At 42.3% G+C, this 19,944-nt stretch overlaps 2 protein-coding genes across 3 annotated transcripts; both read right to left on the reverse strand.

The window, feature by feature from the left end:
- Positions 1-821: 821 nt before the first annotated feature.
- pithd1 (PITH (C-terminal proteasome-interacting domain of thioredoxin-like) domain containing 1) lies at positions 822-6,333 on the reverse strand. The gene is made up of 6 exons (XM_076301505.1): positions 6,000-6,333; positions 5,698-5,741; positions 5,426-5,503; positions 5,183-5,287; positions 4,592-4,700; positions 822-1,149 (listed from the first exon to the last, which is right to left on the reverse strand). The coding sequence occupies exons 1-6, from the start codon at positions 6,195-6,197 to the stop codon at positions 1,048-1,050; spliced, it is 636 nt and encodes a 211-aa protein (XP_076157620.1). The 5' UTR covers positions 6,198-6,333; the 3' UTR covers positions 822-1,047.
- Positions 6,334-6,994: 661 nt separating this feature from the next.
- eloa (elongin A) lies at positions 6,995-19,944 on the reverse strand. Of its 2 annotated transcripts, none has more exons than XM_076301507.1 (12): positions 19,793-19,944; positions 18,850-18,906; positions 18,130-18,242; positions 17,021-17,664; positions 16,419-16,708; positions 15,141-15,252; positions 14,517-14,669; positions 13,863-13,960; positions 13,231-13,411; positions 11,873-12,005; positions 10,770-10,906; positions 6,995-7,770 (listed from the first exon to the last, which is right to left on the reverse strand). In XM_076301507.1, exons 1-12 carry the CDS (start codon positions 19,901-19,903, stop codon positions 7,709-7,711), a joined length of 2,091 nt encoding a protein of 696 aa, XP_076157622.1. In that variant the 5' UTR covers positions 19,904-19,944; the 3' UTR covers positions 6,995-7,708. The 2 variants fall into 2 exon arrangements, with proteins under 2 accessions (XP_076157622.1, XP_076157621.1); XM_076301506.1 differs by lacking the exon at positions 19,793-19,944 and adding an exon at positions 19,018-19,095.

The following is a 19,944-nucleotide window of genomic DNA, read 5'->3' on the forward strand; positions in this document are numbered from 1 at the left end:
GCGGAGAATAACTGACATCACAAATTCCACACCCTTTCGCGTTTTAGTGGAGAGCTCCTGTCTTCACGGGACATCAAAATATTTTACTAATGTTGTATTAATTAGAATTTTCAACAAGTTAAACATTAGTGACATAACTAAGAAATTATTGTTTTAGTCTACAGGCTCCGGATACTGTATATATTTGAAAATTTAACAAATTGATCGTTATAGCCTACTTTCCAAAAATGATTTTATTGGAAACTAACATTACTATTCACTCAAGATAAATAAATGTAAAAAAAAAACCTCATCCACTAAGATTATGCGAAATCATACGATGATGTAGTTATTCTGCTGAAGATTTACAGTTAATAAAAAGAAAGAAAAGAAAGAAAACAAGCTGCAGTACACATTTTCATAGCACAAATTCTGAATGCTGACACTGTATCTTCACCATGTTATACCCTAGCCCTAAGCCTAGTTACTCTCAGCAACACTGCATTCAACTTTACAATGGCACATGTGCAGACCTTTGTATGTATGTCACAAGCGAGAACTATGGTCCCAGCAAACGATGAGCTTGTGGGCAATAGACTCGCTGAGACAGACTAACATACTGTCAGTCACATGCGAATAATGACTACCCTCGGAAAATGTAGCAGACCCCCGATAACCCAGAATCATGACCATCCCGTTCTATATGTGATAGTGGTGTGCTAGATGCATGCCCCTGCATTTGGTGGGTAAATGTTTAACAGGTGGTGGCAATGAGAAGCCAGAAAGTCTACCATTTTCTGTACCCATTGGTCACTAACTACCTTCTGTAAAATCACTGCAAGTTTAATCTCAATTCTCTCAATTTTATTATCGCACCAAAAATACAGTTACATGTGCCAACATTAGAGATGATGGGCATCTGCATCGTCTGCAGCGGTGCTCTCATGTCCTCTGGTCTGAGTCCAGTTCCTCCCTGTCCACAGCATCGCTACCTGCCAGGTCCATTTTACCAGTGAGGCTCCATCCAGTTGCAGTTATTGTGCGTTTGCGTGCACGTTTGTTTGTGTTTCAGGAGATGAAGTGTGTTTGGGGAGTGATGGTTTGCACTTTGTGATCAGCTGGGTTGGCGGAAGCCTCGTAATTACAGATGGTGACCTCATGTCGGTGGGCCTAGAAGTCAAAGAAAGAAGGAAACAAAGAAGAGAAAAGAAATTAAAGAACCAGTGTGTAGAAACAGTAAGAAGATGAGGCCCATAAAATATATGTCTAAAGAACCATACCACAGGGCCAGCAGGGGTTCCAAGTATGTGGTTCAGTGACAAAACATTGACTTTGAGTTTGTGGTAAACCTCCACTTCTAGCTTCATGGCTATTACCCATGTTTGTCTCTTAACCATGTACTTAGAATGCCCTCCAGATCTTTTAATAATCAAATAGACACCATGGCTTCATCTCAAAGCTCTATTTGCATACGCCATCTCTCCTCGGTCCTCCAGATTGTGCCCCGGAAATCGTTCAAAGCTCTACGTCATCGAGGATGTGTCAGTTATCTAATTGCAAGACCAAGGAGAGAGGAGGATGGTGGAAGGCCTGATACGCGAGGAAATACAAGAGTATCCTACGCGGAAGCGTTTTCAGTCGGAATTGTGCGATCATTGGTCCAAGCTGCCAAGGTAAAAATTTCCTCCCACGTCTGTCAACTTTCGGTTTCAAACAAGTTCATAGGGATTTATTTGCGACAATAAACTAGTAGAACTAGAAAAGACCTTTATATGCTGGAATTATCACAAACTACCATTACCACTACCACTTTTTTAAAAAGTTCATGCCTGTTTTGTTCACGCATTGTATAGCCTTATAAGTATTCATTCATGTCTCGAGAACTATCAAACATTACCTCATTACCAGGGTCAATAAGTGGGAAGAGTCCATGTTCATATGACAATTTGAGGCTTTGGTGTAAGTTCATATTCTCTGCAATTTGCGCGTCTGTTCTAGCCTAAGCGGTGATGCACTGCATCATCAGTAAATTACGTCTCTTGAAAATGATGCGTGAGTGAGCAGGACGTCTCATTTCTTATATCTGTCTCTCCTTCATTCCTCCATCCTCCTATCGTTCCTTTCTCGTTTCCTTCACAAAAACAATTAGAAGGAGGGGTTAGGACAGGAGGAATGAATGAAGGAAGGAAGGAAGGGAGGGAGGATGGACAAAATGAAATAAAAAGACAAATGATATGAACCCCATGACTCACAGTAGGCTATGGAATACAATCTCAGATCACAGTCAAGATGTCAGCGGCATTCAGCCAATCATTAACAGCGTTGCGTTTAACAGAAAAATGAAACGAGTGAAATCGCTGACAACAAAAACAAAAACAAAAATTGTTAAGTTTGCCTTTTGCTCAGCTTTCTGATATTTGAGAAAATGTATCACTGTGCAGCATTGGATCTGATCTGGATTGCCAGGCTCAGCTACTTTCATCTTCACTGCTGAGCCAACATTTAGTAGAAAACACTCTCAAGACTGTTAGTAATTAACAATGAAATACTATGACAACTGACAACAAGCATAGATGAACTGACATGTCTGGACAATACATCTGGTCAATGCATGTGTAACACAACACTTGGTTTGTGTGTTAATTTGAGCAACAATATGGCCACTGGTCACTCTACATTCAATATTGAGCACGCAATGACCAGACAAGCTTTCCTAACTTACACTTAAAGAGAGTTTTCTTACCTTAAAATAACGTTTCCAAAATCATTTCGATGCCACACAAACTCTTAATAGAGCGAACGGCATTTCTGCCGCACTCTCGATTAACTGTCTCTGACTGTACCCAGGTCAGGATAAGAGCAATTGTGGCTTGATTTGGTCATCCTCAGTGATGCCAGTAACGCGTTAGTCTATTTTGACCACTTTTTTTGGTAACTAGTAATCTAACGTGCTACTATTTACAAACCAGTAATCAGATTAAAGTTACTTATCTAAGTCACTGTGTGTTACTATTTTTGTCACTTTCCTTAGTAAAAAGATATTCTTTGCTTTCTTCTTGTCTCGGGGATTAATGGCATGTAGGCTATGCCAACCTTTTCAGCTTGAAGACAACTCACGTGTGAAACCACGCAGCGACACAAACGTAAACAATGGAGGGAGGAGAGAGATGCACATTTTATCTATACAGTCATTATTTTGAGTTTGTGTCAGCTAAACATGACAACATTAAGGTACATTGTACATTCTGTGCTGGCGACAAAGTGCTGTCTAGCTAGACATCCCAAGTCTCCCGAAGTTTTGGGAGTCAAAACCCACATATTGATATCCTGACGCCCGCAAATTACATAAAATCTCCCGGAACCTAGAGCGAACAAGAGCACGCAAGCCAGACCGGACTTCAAATCGCATGTGCATCTGAGTTTAACGCGCACACAACGGAGAGGGAGAGAGAGAGGAGTGGTGCGTGTGTGCCTGCAAGCGCATCCAAGACAGAGCATGGTCTGTTTTGCTAAATCAACCAATCAGTTTTCAGTGTAGGTGGGCTTAGCTTATATCTCTTTTCTCCCGAATTTAATTAATCAGTTCAGTTAGTGTATCTAGGAACAGGAGCGTCATGGCAGAGTCAGTGCCCCTCAAAAAGGAACATTTAAGACCCATTTCACATCAGACTACAAAAAGTGTACCCAATTGTCTCATAAGAGTAAAACATAATGATAGTCTTGCACAATGCACTGTTTGTAACAGTGACTTTAGCATTGCTCACGGCGGGTTAAATGATCGCAAAAAGACTTGTTGAGGTGAGTTTAACAAGTGTCATTTCATTTGCATATTACTCAGGCCTATACTAGATGGCTAGTTGCCAAGGCTACATAAAAAGGCCAAACTACCTAGCCTGGCAGGCCATCCTATATCATTGAAATGTATAGTCTGGAATCGAATCTTCGAAAGGAATGACTTAAGTGCATTGTGTTGCTCAACTTTCAAAGAAAAGCACAAGTCCAACTCCTCCAAAGTTGACGCCAACACAGATTCAAACAACCGCTCTTCGTTCGCCATAGCCACCTTCCTTGTTGCTACCGTCGCAGGACCCGCCTTAAGACTCTCTAACAAAATAGAGCACTGTGATTGGATGACGTCCACAGCGTCAGCCAATAGAAATTCCTATGGTTTGATACTAGACGTACAGGCTGAGCAAATTAATTTGCCGCCGCTAGGGTGAGTCTACATTTCTAGGCTACAAACTACCAAAATCTACATATTTTACTATCACAATTTCTATCAATAGGCCTTCCTTATATGGTGTACTGACTAGACATTATTGAACAAACATCTGAATTTCAGTATCTAAGTAGGTTAGGTTGGGATGTCTGCTATACATTGTTGAAAGTAACTAATAAAGTAACTTGTAATCTAACTTAGTTACTTTTAAAATCAAGTAATCAGTAAAGTAACTAAGTTTTTAAAGGAGTAATCAGTAATCAGATTACTTTTTCAAGGCAACTGTGGCAACACTGGTCATCCTTATAAAGGTTGTATTTTGCCATCAAGTTAAAATGAGGTCTAATATTATAAACACTAGATCAGAGTTCCACATCATGTTTTGGCACCTACCTGAGTGTACTCCCCTCTCAATCCAATATAGTAGACACGCGTAGACTCTGCACCAAAGTTTCGGGACAAATGGATGGAGAGGTGCTCTACATTAGAGAAGCGGGCAATCCTGTGGAGAATGCAGGAGGCAGATTAAGTCACAGGTTGATCATTAAGTCACTGGTTGATCATGATAATTAGACTAATTTAGACTAATAGAGCCCTGCACACTGTCCAATTAACAGAATATACACATAATATACATAAAAGGGACGGATAATCAGTTGCAGAAAATTGAAGCCATATTAGATGTCAACCACATAGTGATACTGTTACTATATGGATGTCAACCACATAGGTAGTGATACTGAAGTCCGATGAATAGAATATGGTCTACTGCATCAGACAGAGCCAAAAACACAATCTACTGTAACAAATATAAACAGACAATATATATATATATATATATATAACAAATATAAACAGACAATATAGAGAGAAAGACATGACTACACGAAAAAAGCCAAAGGAAAGGGTGGGGAAGAAGGGGGAAGGGAGTGAGTGAGTTAGTGCCTGTCTGTGTGGCTGACATATCGGAATACTGATTTTTACTTTGTTGGGTACTCCAGCTCGGCAAGCGGATCTCTGTTCAGACGAAAGGCTTGTTCCGGCTCCCGTTCTGTGTCATCAAATGACATGTGTGGGATATTCTTGTACCTAAAGTAAAGATGGGACATAAGACAGTAACAGTGAACTGAGCTACCATGCACATTTCTGCCCACCAATTAAGGAACTGATATTATATCTATATCATATCATATCATAATCATATCTGCTCAAAGCCCACTCACTCACAGTCTCATCTCTGAAGGGTGAGACTCGTCATCCTCTCCTGAAATGATGATTCCCTTCAGCTTGACACTGCCAGTAAACCTGCAGAGATGCACATGAAATCGTCCTCCAATAGTCTCGGTTGGTTGCTGCATTATGGCATTACAGATGGGTGGAGCCGTGCAAACACAACATACAAACTAAACACATCGTAACAAAAGAGAAAGATGAATGGCGAAGAGGATGAGGATGATAATGACAGTGAGAACGTCAGACAGTAGATTGGTAAATCTCACGGAATATTGAAGAGCAGTTCTTCGTCAGCGTCACTCTCAACAAACTGAAAAGAATATGTAGAAAGCAAAATTAAATTCTGTACATGAAACGTCTTTAAATTGTAGACAACTCAACAATAGCTGTAGCTGCTAACTGGTATGAGATCAGGCTGCAGTGAGATTATCGTCACCAGCCTACTACAGAAAGCCCGTGCCTGTCTTCGATAAAACACCATAAGGGGGTCGCGTTAAATGTAAAGGATGCCAGGTTGACCGTCATCCCAAACCATTATGAAACTGTCATATTCCTCAAAGCAGTCTACCTTCTCGCGGTCTGTGCGCTGGTCCCACGGTTTAAATACGAGCTTTCCGTCTCCGTCACGACTCTCGTTCAGACACTGCATTTTCTCCAAGTCAATGCGCAGATAAAGCGCATACTCCACGCCGCGCTCCGGTGCCTCATGCTCGTCTTCACAACACCCGTGATGGTGTCCACCGTGACCATGGCCGTGTCCAGCCATTATATGAGCACTGCAACTACTTAGCTAACTTTGTGGACTCTCTCTCTCTCTACTTGCTGCTGAACAACTCCCAAAAATAATGTGTACGAGCTTACTCACGAAGTTCACTATCACGTGTGACACAACATCCAACCAAGGCACGACATACGAACCTGTAAAATCAAGGCAAAATATAACTTTCAGGTTTGATTGGTTATGAATTCAAGTGATTCGGCCAATCATGTACTCAATGTATAGTCGCCTAGTTTAGACGTAACAGAAAACAAATTCTTTGATTGGCTATTTTAATAACGTTCCGTTTTATCCTGCGCCACTCAGTGGCCATTTTAAGAAATACACTCGGCTCAGTGGGTAGGCTGCATTGAAATTTGCTTCACTAGAGTCCCCCGCCTTACATTTCAAAGGTTTTCACTGGAAAGGCATATAACTGTCTGGCAGCATGCTGATACGAAACAGGTGCCTAACGAAACAAGTAACCTAATTCAATTAATCAAGATAAAGGTGTAGTAGCCTCTCCATGAAATGTAGGCCGATAAAACGCCTTGTCATGCTGTGCCATAGACTGTATATAAAACAGTCTATGTGCTGTGCAGAAAGGGTGTGCTAAATCGTACTGATAAGATGAATGAGCTGACCTGCTGGCTCAGATAAGTTCCCAAGTAGCCCATGTTCAAGATGTTACAATAACATGACACCTGAAAAAAAGTGTGTTTGTTAACACATATGTAGGCTAATAGATAAGAACCATTAGGGAAGTAGGCTACATGTTTTGGAAACAAAAACAATTCTCAAGCAAATGAGGGCAAAAGTCAATTTTATTAAAAATGTTCATATTACATAATTAAAATCTATTAAAATTAATATTTTGATCCACTTGTGTTTGGCAGGCTCTGGGGAGCCTGGCCCCGAGGATTTAAATAAATAGTTGCATTAAGTTGCAGATTCCTATAAATTCTCATTTTCCCCCATTCTCTCTTTCTCTTGAAAATGCTGTAACAAAGGGAGGCTGCACGGTGGTGCTTAACCCAGCTCTCCACAAACACATTCTTTTTGATACATCAAGTCATACCGCAGTGTGAACGTCACGCTCAAACTTGCACAGTGTGGGAACAGTGGGATGTAGCTGATTTGAGATCAAATGTAGCTCATTTGATGTCAATGAAAGATCCAAATTCATATTCCTTGGGCTATTTGATATCCTACCAAATGGTATGTGCTTAAAAAAATCTGAATGCAGTAAAAGTTCATAGCCTGGTGTCTCAAGCCATTTGTAGTGCCAGCGTTTGAGTGAAAAATAAAAAGGACCACATGCCAGGATGAGTTTGTGTTTGTGTGTGTGTGTGTGTGTGTGTGTGTGTGTGTGTGTGTGTGTGTGTGTGTGTGTGTGTGTGTTCTGGTATGACTGAGGGGGTCCAGTGGTCTGTCCAGAACATTTATAACCATAAAGACATTGTTAGGTTAAAAAAAAAACTAAACTACAGTCTTTCACCGCAGTCAGTCACTCTCTGTCCTTATCGCCGAGAGAAACGGTTCTTGAATGCTTTGATTGTTTTGGCCATCATTGGAGCAATTTCTGAAGGGAAAAAACAAATGAGTAATTTAAGAGGCTGATAAACAGATCACAAGACAAAGACAAGACAAATTTGTTTCAAAATTCAAAATCAACTTTAAATATTCACCAACAGTATTCTTCCAATGCTAACAATAAATCCTAGGGCCAAACGCAGCACATACAAGCTGAACTGGAACAGGAAGTGTGGTCCACAGGGCATTTTAATGGTGTTTCCCCACACCTACAACAACCCCTGGGCTCTTAAGGCCTAATCATAAACATTCTCTGAACACTTGGCTGCCAGAGAGGAGTCCTGAGTCAGTAGTTGGACACAGTCAATGATCTCAAGCTAAGAAACTACAGCATTTGCATGATTTGAAAGGAATGCACAGACTTCAGTGACCAGTCACAATCAGGAATACCACACAACCTTTTATAAGCACGGCCATAGGAAACAACTGTGCAGCAGTTAGATTTAGGTTGGAATTGAGTCATTTTTTTAATAAAATGTCTCATCTCCATAAGCATCTATTGTGGTCACCTTAATGGCCACATAAGGAAAAACAGCATTTTCTACATCTTTATTGTGTAAACAATTACTTCACGATAGTGACTTCCCCTGAACCGAAAACATTGCATTGCATTAGCAAGTTCCTCTCAGCAATTTTGCAAGTACATTTTATATCTGAGCAAGACATTTTAACATCAACTCGAGTGAGAACCAGGATTCTCTCTAAATACAGGCCTAAAAATGTAACCAAAATGTCTTATGCATTACACTAATTTTCATCTGAGCACTATACAATGTATATTTCATTGTGTTCATAGAAAAGTTCACTGTAATCGTAAAAAACAACACTGTAATTCCTTATATGCAATCACTGTGAAACATTTGAATACCACTATATTGGTAAAATGTGACAACGGGTCTGACTAAAAGTAGGTGCTGATTTCGTCTAATGTAATTACACTGTTTGCTTATGTTTGGGCTGATGTTTTTTTTTTATTATCTGAGAAATACAGAGAAAGAAATGTAGCCATTTCTTACCCATGCAAAAACAGAGAAATTAGCACATCCTTTTATTACTAGCACGCTCGACTATTGTAATGCTCTGTCTTCTAGTTTACCAAAGAAAACCATAGATAAGCTACAGATCATTTAAAATGTAGCGGCATGTTTTGACTAAGACCAGAAAGAGAGCCAACATCACACCTGTTTTAAAGTTCCGTCACTGGTTTCCTGTAGGTTCTAGAATTGGTTTTAAGGTTTTACTCTTGGTTCTTAACTCACTCCATGCAATAGCACCTTAGAGGGCTATTATTCAGTTAAAACTGGCATACCATACAACCATGCACATATTTGTTGCTCGGGAAACCATTATGCAAACAAAAAGCAAAAACATGCTTCCTATTTTGAATCAGGGAAACAAACTCTTAACATCCTATGCATTACTTGCATTTGGAAGTAAAAAGGAAAAGAAAATTGTTAAAAGTTTACTGATATAAAATCCCATAAACGGTACATATTAAATACTTTTGTGAGTAGCTTTGTGAATGGCATTAATGTTTGACTTTACATTAACATGTCATTTTGCAACATTTGTTGAAAAAATGCATGCTCAAGGTGATCAATACAAGTTAGAGGTTACTAACAACCCTGTATATGAAATAGATTGAAATACAATTCAAATTTTAGGTCTAAAAAAACTATCAACCAAAACGTAAGGCAAATGGTGCCATTGGAGGGTAGAAATCTAGTTTAAAAATGTTAATTTTTTATTGACTAATTTTATCTGAAGGACATGTTATACTATGACAAAAATATATTGGGCCAGTTCAATAATGGTAAAGGGGTGTATGTAATAGCATAGCATATAAAACCAATGTTAAAACAATACCACCCTGGGGGGCAGTAACGTGGGGGGACAAATTAGGCTAAAGTTGGCTATTATTACTCATGTGATAAACAACAGGATATCCCATGGTGACTGCACAATAAGACTTTTTTGTGAAGAATTAGCCATATCTTCAAAATCACAAAAAAAAAAAAATATTTCCACTATAAATTCAGATAACAAGGGGGGCATGATATGTTTTACCACATCAGTATGCCAATCTAAAACATTGAAAAAAGTGTTGATTAAAGAAAGATATTAACTCAGCTGTTTGTAGGTGCTTTCCTCCGGAAATGCATCCTACTTCCTGAGTCAGGTAACTAGAGATACATTCAAAGGGCGTGTCCAGAATGATTGTTGTTCAGAGTAACACAGGGGGACAGACCATATTTCAAGATTTTAAATATCAATATATATTTTTAATTTAACAAATATCATGTGGTGAGATGTATCAGAAATAGTTCTTTGCAATTATAGTTAAAAACATTATTTGATTTGTATTACTTATATTTGCAACTGAATTTAAAAAATAAATACTGACTGTGGACATGGCATTTTAGAGTGCTTACAGTGTGAGAGTAATTATTTTAGAGTTAATAAACCCTGAGGGTATAAACCTTGTATTACCTAGTGGAGAAAGGTTTCATTTAGTAAGCAAGGTGGAACAAATAACACATTTTTACACAACTTGTACTTAATTATACCATGAGGACACAAATCGCACCATTTGCTAAGAATCACCCAACCCCCGATTCTGCTCTAATAACCTTGATATATTTGACTCAAAACATTCCATCTAGTCCCAACTCGATACTTTCATATAATGGGACCGAAATTATGATTGTGGCAAAATTGAATCTATAAAATGTAAGGTAAATCATTTGAATTTGACCATTTCTAAATATTGCACGCTTAATAACTGTAGTCCAAGAACCACACAGCAGATATGGTATCTGATCACTTTTTGGTCATCTGTATGTGTAGAGTCCAGTGTAATCAGTGAATCAATGTAACAGTGAATATGAGACAGAGGCAGGTCCATGGGAGTCGCTTTAGAGCAGGGGTTGGAACCAAAAAAATTTAGAACCCCTGCCTTAGAGACCAGAAGACAGATGCAGGACTTACTTTTAACCTGTGGTTTGTCACGTGCACTGGGCCCTCCCCCACCGGACATAGAGGGGCGAGATGTCTCGGGGGGGCTGCTATATGAGGAGTGCCCCCCGTCATCCGACTGGGAGGTGTAAGCCATTGCTGGCTTGATCCTGATGGGAACATAAAGGCAGACACAAATTTAAATCAATCAGACCTGAAGTTGAACATAGCAGACAGCTTTACAGTTGTCAAGTGTTGAAATAAGTTTTGATATTAAAAGGTATACTATGCACTTTCAGGCATTTTGGCGATTCCTTAAAGCTCCCCATAGAGTCACTATATATTTATATTTTACTTTGCCATTGTAAATAGTCTACTTCTCATGGCTTGTTCCCCCTGTACATAATGAAAATGTTCTTGTTGTGGTGGCAAACGACTAACAATAGGCAAAATCTATCTCCAAAGAGCTATATCTACAACAAGGTAATGTTTCACGATTCTCGCTAGATGTCTCCAGGTCGGCAATTCTTGAAGTTGCATTGCTGGTTCTCTCGGTAACGACCCGCTACGGCAAAGCTCTATGGCTATGCTAGGTGCACGATTCCCCTATTACAAGTTCGTTTATCATCAAATTGGCTTCGTAGAGGTTATATTAAGGTAAAAATATTGCATAGTGTACCTTTAACTGAAAACAAACTATACACTGCTTTGGAAATATCTCTACACCAGTTCGTACATCAGTTTGTAAGTATTAGAGCTATCCAAAATAGAACATTTCATACAGGACAGGACATTTTCTATAAACCTGAGGCTTAATCATTTTGATGAAAAGATTACTAGTATACAAAATACCATGAAACATTTTAAGAAAAATGTACGTACTGTATAAAGCGCAAATGATTGACCACCTCATTTTAAGTAAGTATTCCTAACTACTAGATTAACAACTATTTATACCATGGTCTATAGTTGACACCTATAAAAAGACGTTGCCTGTTAATGGGATAATGCCCTTCAGAAATAAATGGACTTCGCGGAAGCAACCTCCGCTTCGCGTCGGACAGTTCACGCCTCTGCGTAACCACCGTTGCACCACAGAAAACATGCACACCGTGTCACCTGCTCAGGTGTCTTACCGGACTGGATTTGAGGATGCAGAGCTGGCACTGGAGCTGGCTCCGGAATTCGTGCCAAACTTCTCCTGTCGGCGACGCACATCACGTGGTGGCTTGGCGACCGAGTTCACGTACGCCATCTTCACCTGACGACCTGTCACGAGAGGATAAGTGTGAGTGCTCAGACAGCTGCAACATATGCTACCAAATTCAACTGTTATATCTCGGTTGATAGAAGACCAGACGTGCCAGCATGTTCTGGATGATCTTTCCCTCACGGGATCAAAAGAGTATATATACTTATACTTATACTTTACGGGTTTCACTGTACAGGCCAGGAGGCCCCCTTTACGGTTAGGTGACATATTGAGTTAGGTATGGCTTAATTTTTCTTATATTGAACAGTGCGACATGCCTTGGCAGGGTGATTGCGGCACCATGGTCAGAGAAGGCTAATTGGTCATCAATCATGACACCTAAATTAAAAGATAGGGAGTCAATTTTGATAATGTGATGTATAGTTTGTTTGGTTGGGAGGACCAGCAGTACAGTCTTAGAGAAGTTCAGCTGAAGGTTATGTTCCTTCATTCATCCTCTGAAATGGGCGAGACTTGAAGGTGAAGTGAATTTGAATTAACCAATCACATGCAACCAGCATTAAATCAAAGTCCTAATCAAAGTCCCCACACTTGGCCATCCTGTAATGCACATTGGGCAGTTATCGGGCATCTATTTCTTGCGATGTTGTCAGTTCATTCATCCAGTTCATTCATCTTTTTTTACACGTCCAGCAGATGATGGTGGTAATGCACTCCGTTTGCAAACTGCCAAAAAAAAAACTCACTGAAGAAGAAGAGCAGGCCAGTGAACCCTTCTTCTTTTTGCATTGGTGCATTACCACCACCATCTGCTGCACTGAGGTGTAATGGCAAGTGTAACCCTTTAGCCTCTTTCTAGCCACCGGGTGAATAAGGCGAATTAATACACTTCTAAATAAACTTCAATACAGTTAGAGAACAGTGTATCTACATATGTTACATGTTTTTATCCAACAATACAAAAGAAAATCATGTATATTTTGTGTATATTTATATACACTTCTAAATAAACTTAAAAAGATGTGTAGGCTGCTACATGTTTCTTTGTTGCTTGTGCCCTTAGGGCTGAGCTACACCAGGCGCGTAACTGAAGCGTTCCGCTCGCGTTGCGTCTGCTGCAACAATTAGCTTCCATTATAATCAATGGAAGTAGCTACACAGGACGTGACAGTGTGGCGTACGTTCGAAAAAAATAGACCATTCATCTAAAATGGATTTTTACGCGTTGCGAACGGAACGCTTCAGTTACGCGCCTGGTGTAGCTCAGCCCTTAGCCTTTACCTTTGGGCCGGTTGGCATGGGCAGAGCTGATGTTCTGCGTGAGCTTGCGCAAACGCTCCTCTCGCTCATCGTGCAGACGGAGGTACAGCTCCCGCCATGACTCATACTCCAGCGGAGACTGGCGCTTGAAGTCACGCTGGCAGTGCTTCATCCACAGCTCATCTGTGTCCTCCAAAAAGTGCTGCAAAAGACAGAGAGAATGAGAGAATGAGAATGAGAGAACACAATATAGTGTCTGGGTAGAAAAACAAATGTACCTCCGCGCTACTGCGGGTCACATCTAGCGCATCGGCGCGAGAGGACCGAATCCAGTGTGAGAGAGAGAGAGTTCACCAGAGCGACAAAGATGTTGAATTTTAATCGTTTTTATTATTCAGGTGCCAACATAAGGACTAACGTTTCAACGTGTGCCACGTCTTTGTCAGAGTCAAGTATGAGTGTCAAGTATAGTGTCTGTGTGTTTGTATCCAGGTTGGATTCATACAAAGATGACTTCCTCCTATAGTACAGGTACTCTTTTGTGTGTGTGTGTGTGTGTGTGTGTGTGTGTGTGTGTGTGTGTGTGTGCGTGTGCGTGTGCGTGTGCGTGCAGGCTATACATGAGTGTGTATTTCTGTGAGTGCATTATCCACCTGATTGCATTCTTCAATGCGGTACAGCTGTTCTGGGGTGCAGCGTTCCATCACTGGCTCCAGAATCTCAAATGGTACGCCCCCAACTTCATCGATTGCTATGTAAACGTCATCAATCAGAATTTAATACAATGCAATACAGGGTCAACAATGGTGTCTTTGATACTTAAATTTGATACTTTGATACTTTGATAAATTTGATACCTCTCACAGAAACACTACATCAGGCACTTAAAAGTTCTGTTCACGGAGCATATGCAACAATTAGCTTTCACTATAATCAATGGAACTGGCTACAACTGATGTGACAGCAGCGTGTACAAAACTTAGACGATGTCTAACATGATGTCTACGCTCCATGAACAATTTCACAGCCGGTGTAGCCTGTCCGTCATACCCGATGTAGCCCGACGGACATACTGGAGTCATCTATTGCATACCTGATAGAACTCATCACCACATATACATGCATGTCAGCATTCAATATGTACACCATATCCCAAAACAAACACTTACAAGAATATTCTGATAAAATGAGGTAACAAGATTATATCACCTGCATGTTCTTCCATACTGTGTGTTTAAGTGAAGTACGCCTACAAACACAATCGTTCAAACAGCAGAAATACAGTAGTCTCTTTTACAGGGACTTACAGTCAATGTTGTTCTGGAGGACGCGGATGCACTGCTCATACAGAGACATCATCTTGGGCAGGTAGGCGGTCTTGGACCCAGAGTACACCACCATCTTAGAGTTAAACCGTCGGCCCGTGAAGCCGGCATCCTCCTCATCACACGACACAGGAACTGGAGGAAGAAGGAAGATAAATTGATTGATTTGCTGGACAGAGAGGACAGACATCTTACCACTCAGAGCTACACATGAATTGATCAACACAACACGATTTATAATAAGTCATATAATACCAAGAGCACTGCCATTACTACTTTTATACAGCAGCAAAACTGACATTTATATCAAAACTTCTACTGTAAAACAGAGAGAGGGCAGAGTGAAAGAAAATAGACTGAAGCCAGACAGATGGAAGTATAAGTATAAGTATACTCTTTTGATCCCATGAGGGGTCAAGCAGCAGTGAGGGTGCCTTGCTCAAGGGCACTTCAGCCGTTCCTACTGGTCGGGGTTCGAACCGGCAACCCTCCGGTTACAAGTCCAAAGCGCTAACCAGTAGGCCAAGGCTGCCCATATACTACTGCAAGACAGAGAGAGGGTGGAGTGAAAGAAAATAGACTGAAGCCAGACAGATGGAAACTCACCTTTGCGTCTCTGCGGGGACACCGGCGTGTGCTCTATTGAGGGGAGGGGCCGGTAGTTGGGCTGGATGGCTGGCAGAGGAATGTCAGGCAGGGTGGGCATCACGTCCACCACCTGAAGAGATGACAGAGACCATGCGGTCATCGTAAAGTATTGCATGGAGAGTCTCTGAGTGTGGAGTACTGCTGAGTTATTGCATGAGTATGTCTATGACTGTGTTTACTGTGTTTTGAGTATCCCGGTTATGCTAGGTGGAGTACTCTGAAAGAAATCGGGATACTGTTCCATGTATATACCTTATCCCGGTTTCTTAGACAAACGGGCGATTACATTAGAAACCGGGATAAGGAGTGTTTATAGAACTATATCGTTGGTAACCAGAATACTAATATTCATCACGTATACAGGGATATCAATAACCAGGTTTCTCTGTGTTCATGTAAATGTAAGGGATGCCAGCTAGCTTAGCTGTGCGTGTGGAATGTTTGTAAACCTCACTCCCCGACGCCTCAAGAGTGCTGCTGGCATGCGAGCTAGTATCCTGGGCTACTGGCTCAACAGTCAGCACGCTCGCCTCCCGATCCGAGGTGCTGCTGTTCACGGGTTTGAGTCGTGTGCAAGGCTGAATTGCGCAGGTTGAACACAACGCAGGTTACATAAACACCATATCCTGAATATGACCAAAATCAGGATAAGCCTCATAACCAGGATACTAAAGTGCATGTAAATGCACTCTATGGCTGTGAAGCACATGTGCAGACTCCAGGGCATAGCTGAGAGGTCTAGGCTGGGCCCAGGCATGTGGTGTAATGAGTGGAGGAGCAAGTTCCTCTAGAAATAGCTCCATCTATGGCTCTCTGCCAAGCCACATTCTCTTTCAATTCATCCATTCCAACCTTTAGTCAGTCTTGTGAGGAGCTCTATGTGAGTAAGCTTTAGTGGCTGGCAGTGATGAATCATACTAATAAATGTTTTTTTACATTTCTCCAGAACAGGGAGAATTGAGATATAAAACATTAACGTGAATAGCAGATCACACAAAATCCTCACACGTCAAATCTGAACACACTAAAATAGCAACTTGGTTGCTAACAAAGTTAGCAATTTTGTCGGATGCAATGCAATTTACCATTGCCTCTCACTAGCACGACTCAGGAGAGAGGTTTACACAACGTACTGCACAGATATGTACCAGCTTGCTTTTGTTATACTTTGGGGTACAAGGAGTTGGCTGGATAATGGCCGGATGAGGCAGGTGGTTGCCTTGCATTGGGCCTCACCTTTCTGCGCTTCTCTGGTGTAGGGGTGATGGGAGTGGAGGTGGGGGATGGGGCACGTTCCGAGCGTTTGCTGCTGCGAGCCCCGTTGGTGGCACTGGCTTTGGAGGGGGGAGTCGGGGGTGGAGCAGCTGCTGCAGGCTTGGGAGAAGGTTTAAGCAGCTTCTTCTTCTTCTTGGTCGGGGTGGGCGCATCATATGTCAGGAACGACTCAAAGGACATGGTTGGGGTCTCAAACTCTTCCCTTTCCTCCTCCTGAGGCTCTGTCTCGTCCCGCTTCGAATGAGCCCTCCCTGCCAAAGACACCACACATACATAGGGATTGGTCAGCCATGTTCACAGGACCTTCTGTGGGATTGCTGAGGAAACCAGAATCAATACACCAACAATACACCAATAGCCATACATGTCCTATACTTCCAGTATACTCACACACCAATATAACCAGATGCACACAAACACAAAACCTAACATGCAAACAAAAGCACTTCATACACACAAGTCTTGTTCACCACAACAAACATAAATGCAAACCAAGAACACCACCACTTGCAAACACATCAATCACACACATGTTCGGCACACGCAAACACACACACATTTACCTTCGCTTCCTCCCTTCTTCTCCTTCCTGCTGTCATGCGGTGTGTGTTTCCTGTCGTGCGATGTGTGTGTGTTTTTGTGTTTGTCTGATCGATGCGTGCTGCTGCTGCTGCTGCTCTGTTCCCGGTCGCTGCTCCTCTTCCCCTCCACACCCCCACTACCCGCCGGCGGCTGAGGGGGTCGTTTCCGCCGCTCCTGCTCCGGCCCACCAGAGGCGCTGTGGCGGTCTCTTGGCCGGTCTCGATGGTCTCTGGCCGGGTCTCGGTGGGGCTTGCTGTGGCGGGGCTCTTTCCGTGGGGGACTGGGCGCAGGCTCCTCCTGAGGGCTGTCGTAGGCCTGCTGGTACTGGGGCAGGCGCTGGCCAGTCAGACTGGGCGCTGTAGGGCTGTACGCTTGCGGAGGAGAGGGGGAATAACCATGTTGGTAGCGGTTCATGGGTTCTTGCTCCTCCTCTTCTTCCTCCTCCTCTTCTTGCCCATGGTGCTCATACTCTTCCTCCCTCTCCTCCTCCCTTTCCTCCTCTTCCTCCTCCTCCTCCTCTTCTACGTGGCGCAGCTCTTCAGGAGAAGGCTCACGGACCCGTTTATGGCCCCGGTTAAAGTCTGCTGCTAGCGAGTGTGCGTGATCATCTTTTGTGGGAGTAGGCCTACGGGAAAACATGATCAAAGACAACCAATTGAAACAGATTCCATGACAGAACAGAGTCAATGGGCAACAGGTAACAGAACTACGACTGAACATTAAAATGCATTGCTAGTGTAACGGATGCGAACTGAGCTAGCTTGCTAGTTGCACGTGTAAATCCTCACACCCCTAACCTTAAGAACGCTTCTAACCTGAAGAATGCTTCTAACTGCTGAATTGTAAGCCTGGGCTTTTAGCTCAGTGGTTAGAGCATTCGACTCCCATGCCGGTGTGTGTCGAGGTGGCGGGTTCGAGGGCCGTGAGCGGCGGACGAATTACGACCTCTGTGACACTACTGTAGGGTGTCGGTCATTCTCTCAGATAACAAATTCATCAAGATAATCCCCTCTACTTCCTTATATTATATGAAATTACTGGATGTCTAAACAGCAAACGAGGTGGCTAACCACCAAAAACATAAGCTTACCGGTCTGCAGACTGGGGAACAAGTTTCTTCCATTTAGCCACTATGCTCTTTGCTGCCTCTCCCACTAAGTCATGCTTGCGGAGAGAATTCACAGTTTTCCCAACACCCGTTTCCTGTTAGGGAGGAACAGAGATAATTTTTACAGGTTGTGTGTGTGCAGAACAAAGGTCTCACACACTGTCATTCTAGTCAGTAATAACATGATTCATGTTTCGGTGGAAGTTATTGGGAAATTCAGTGTCTCAAGGACATGAACAGAGTATTATCTTAAAAATTTCAAAGGGAGTGAGTTTCAACCCAGATGGGAGAAACTGGGAGTACAGCAAAAGGTAGTAATAGCCCTAGTAGTGAGTACCAGTTCCTAACCACCTTGGCACTCTCCGATTGTCCCAGTATAGAAACACACATGCTCATGGGTTTTGTATGGCAATAGAAAATCTCATTTCCATCACAGTGTGTAAACACCTCAGAGGCAAGAGACCCTTCCCTTCTGCCACGACAGTATCTCAACAAGACTGCTGTGTAAGTACAGTAGCACAGATTAGTGTTATTACATTCAATAAAGAAGCCATGATGGAGCCATAACAAGCTGAAACAGACTGGTGATGAAGATGTGCTACAGTCACCCTGGGCAACGCGAGGCAATCTGTACATAATCCCCTCATAATAATGCCCTTGCTGTTTCTCTGAGGACAAAAGGGAGGAATAGTGCAGACTCACCACCAGGATGTCCACAGTCATGGGCAGCTCTGCCAGCCTCTTCAACGTCTTGAGCAGCTGAATAAATAAAACACACACACACACACACACACACATAGTTAATAACAACCTACAGTACACGCAGGAAGTAACACTGAAATCTGTGCTGTCAATTTAGCAAATTATTACATGAAAGCAGGGATTACGTCTAATTCCGAATGTATCAACAGAAGGGAGTACGGAAGAAGCAGACCCTCTGAGTTTACATTCGCACTTTATGTTGACACGCAACACCTGGCACCAGGTGCAACCATAAGAAGAAATCTGACTCCTGCCCTGCGCCCGTGCGTGACCATGGTGGCGGTGTCTACGCATGGTGACGTGGGTCTAATCATGAGTGGGGGGAAGTAGCCTACGTAAGAGCTACGAGAACGAGAGTTCTGTTTGCCAGCAAGTCAGCTTGACGAGGCTTTGGGGAAATATTCACTCTTTTCTAGGCCAAGAATATAATCGAGTTTATATTCCCTGTTGTGGTGTCGTATATTTCCAACTGGTCTTATCCAACACTATTTGAGAAGCAACATCATTGTATGACAAGTGCAAGCAACACTATTACAACCACTGTGTGTTTCCGTTACGCTTACTACTTCAGGAATAGCTGTCGTTGACATTTCTTATGCTTACGTTTACGGCTTAAAAGTGTCGTCGTGATTTCTACTGAATGATCATAAGAGATTGTTACATTTCAGTTATGGTTGTAACAGTAAATTATTACAATAGCTAACTGCGGTTCATACACATAATCTGCTTGAAAGTGAACGCATTTATTGCGTGACGTGCTGTTGTAAAGCAGTTACTACTTTCAGTAGCCTACACTGCGTTGCCACATTGGAACAGAACCAAAAACAACACGATCGACCTTCATTAGGTTACATCCTTCCCTCTCCAATCCACTGGTCTTTACCTTCCGAGGCTCTTGGTTCTCGGAGAGTCTGGACTGCAATCTCTCCACCGTTTCAAGCAGCTCCTCCGCCATGTTTACAAGTGGAACCGAAGGCCCCGGAAACTGCTTCATGCCCCAGCTCCGCGGCTTCAGTCTGCCTTTACTGGCATGGA

This window comes from Alosa pseudoharengus, unplaced genomic scaffold, assembly GCF_046254945.1.
Source record: "Alosa pseudoharengus isolate Yale_2024_CS ecotype anadromous, Long Island Sound unplaced genomic scaffold, YU_APseudo_1.1 YU_APseudo_1.1_scf_23, whole genome shotgun sequence".
Taxonomy (NCBI): Eukaryota; Metazoa; Chordata; class Actinopteri; order Clupeiformes; family Clupeidae; genus Alosa; species Alosa pseudoharengus.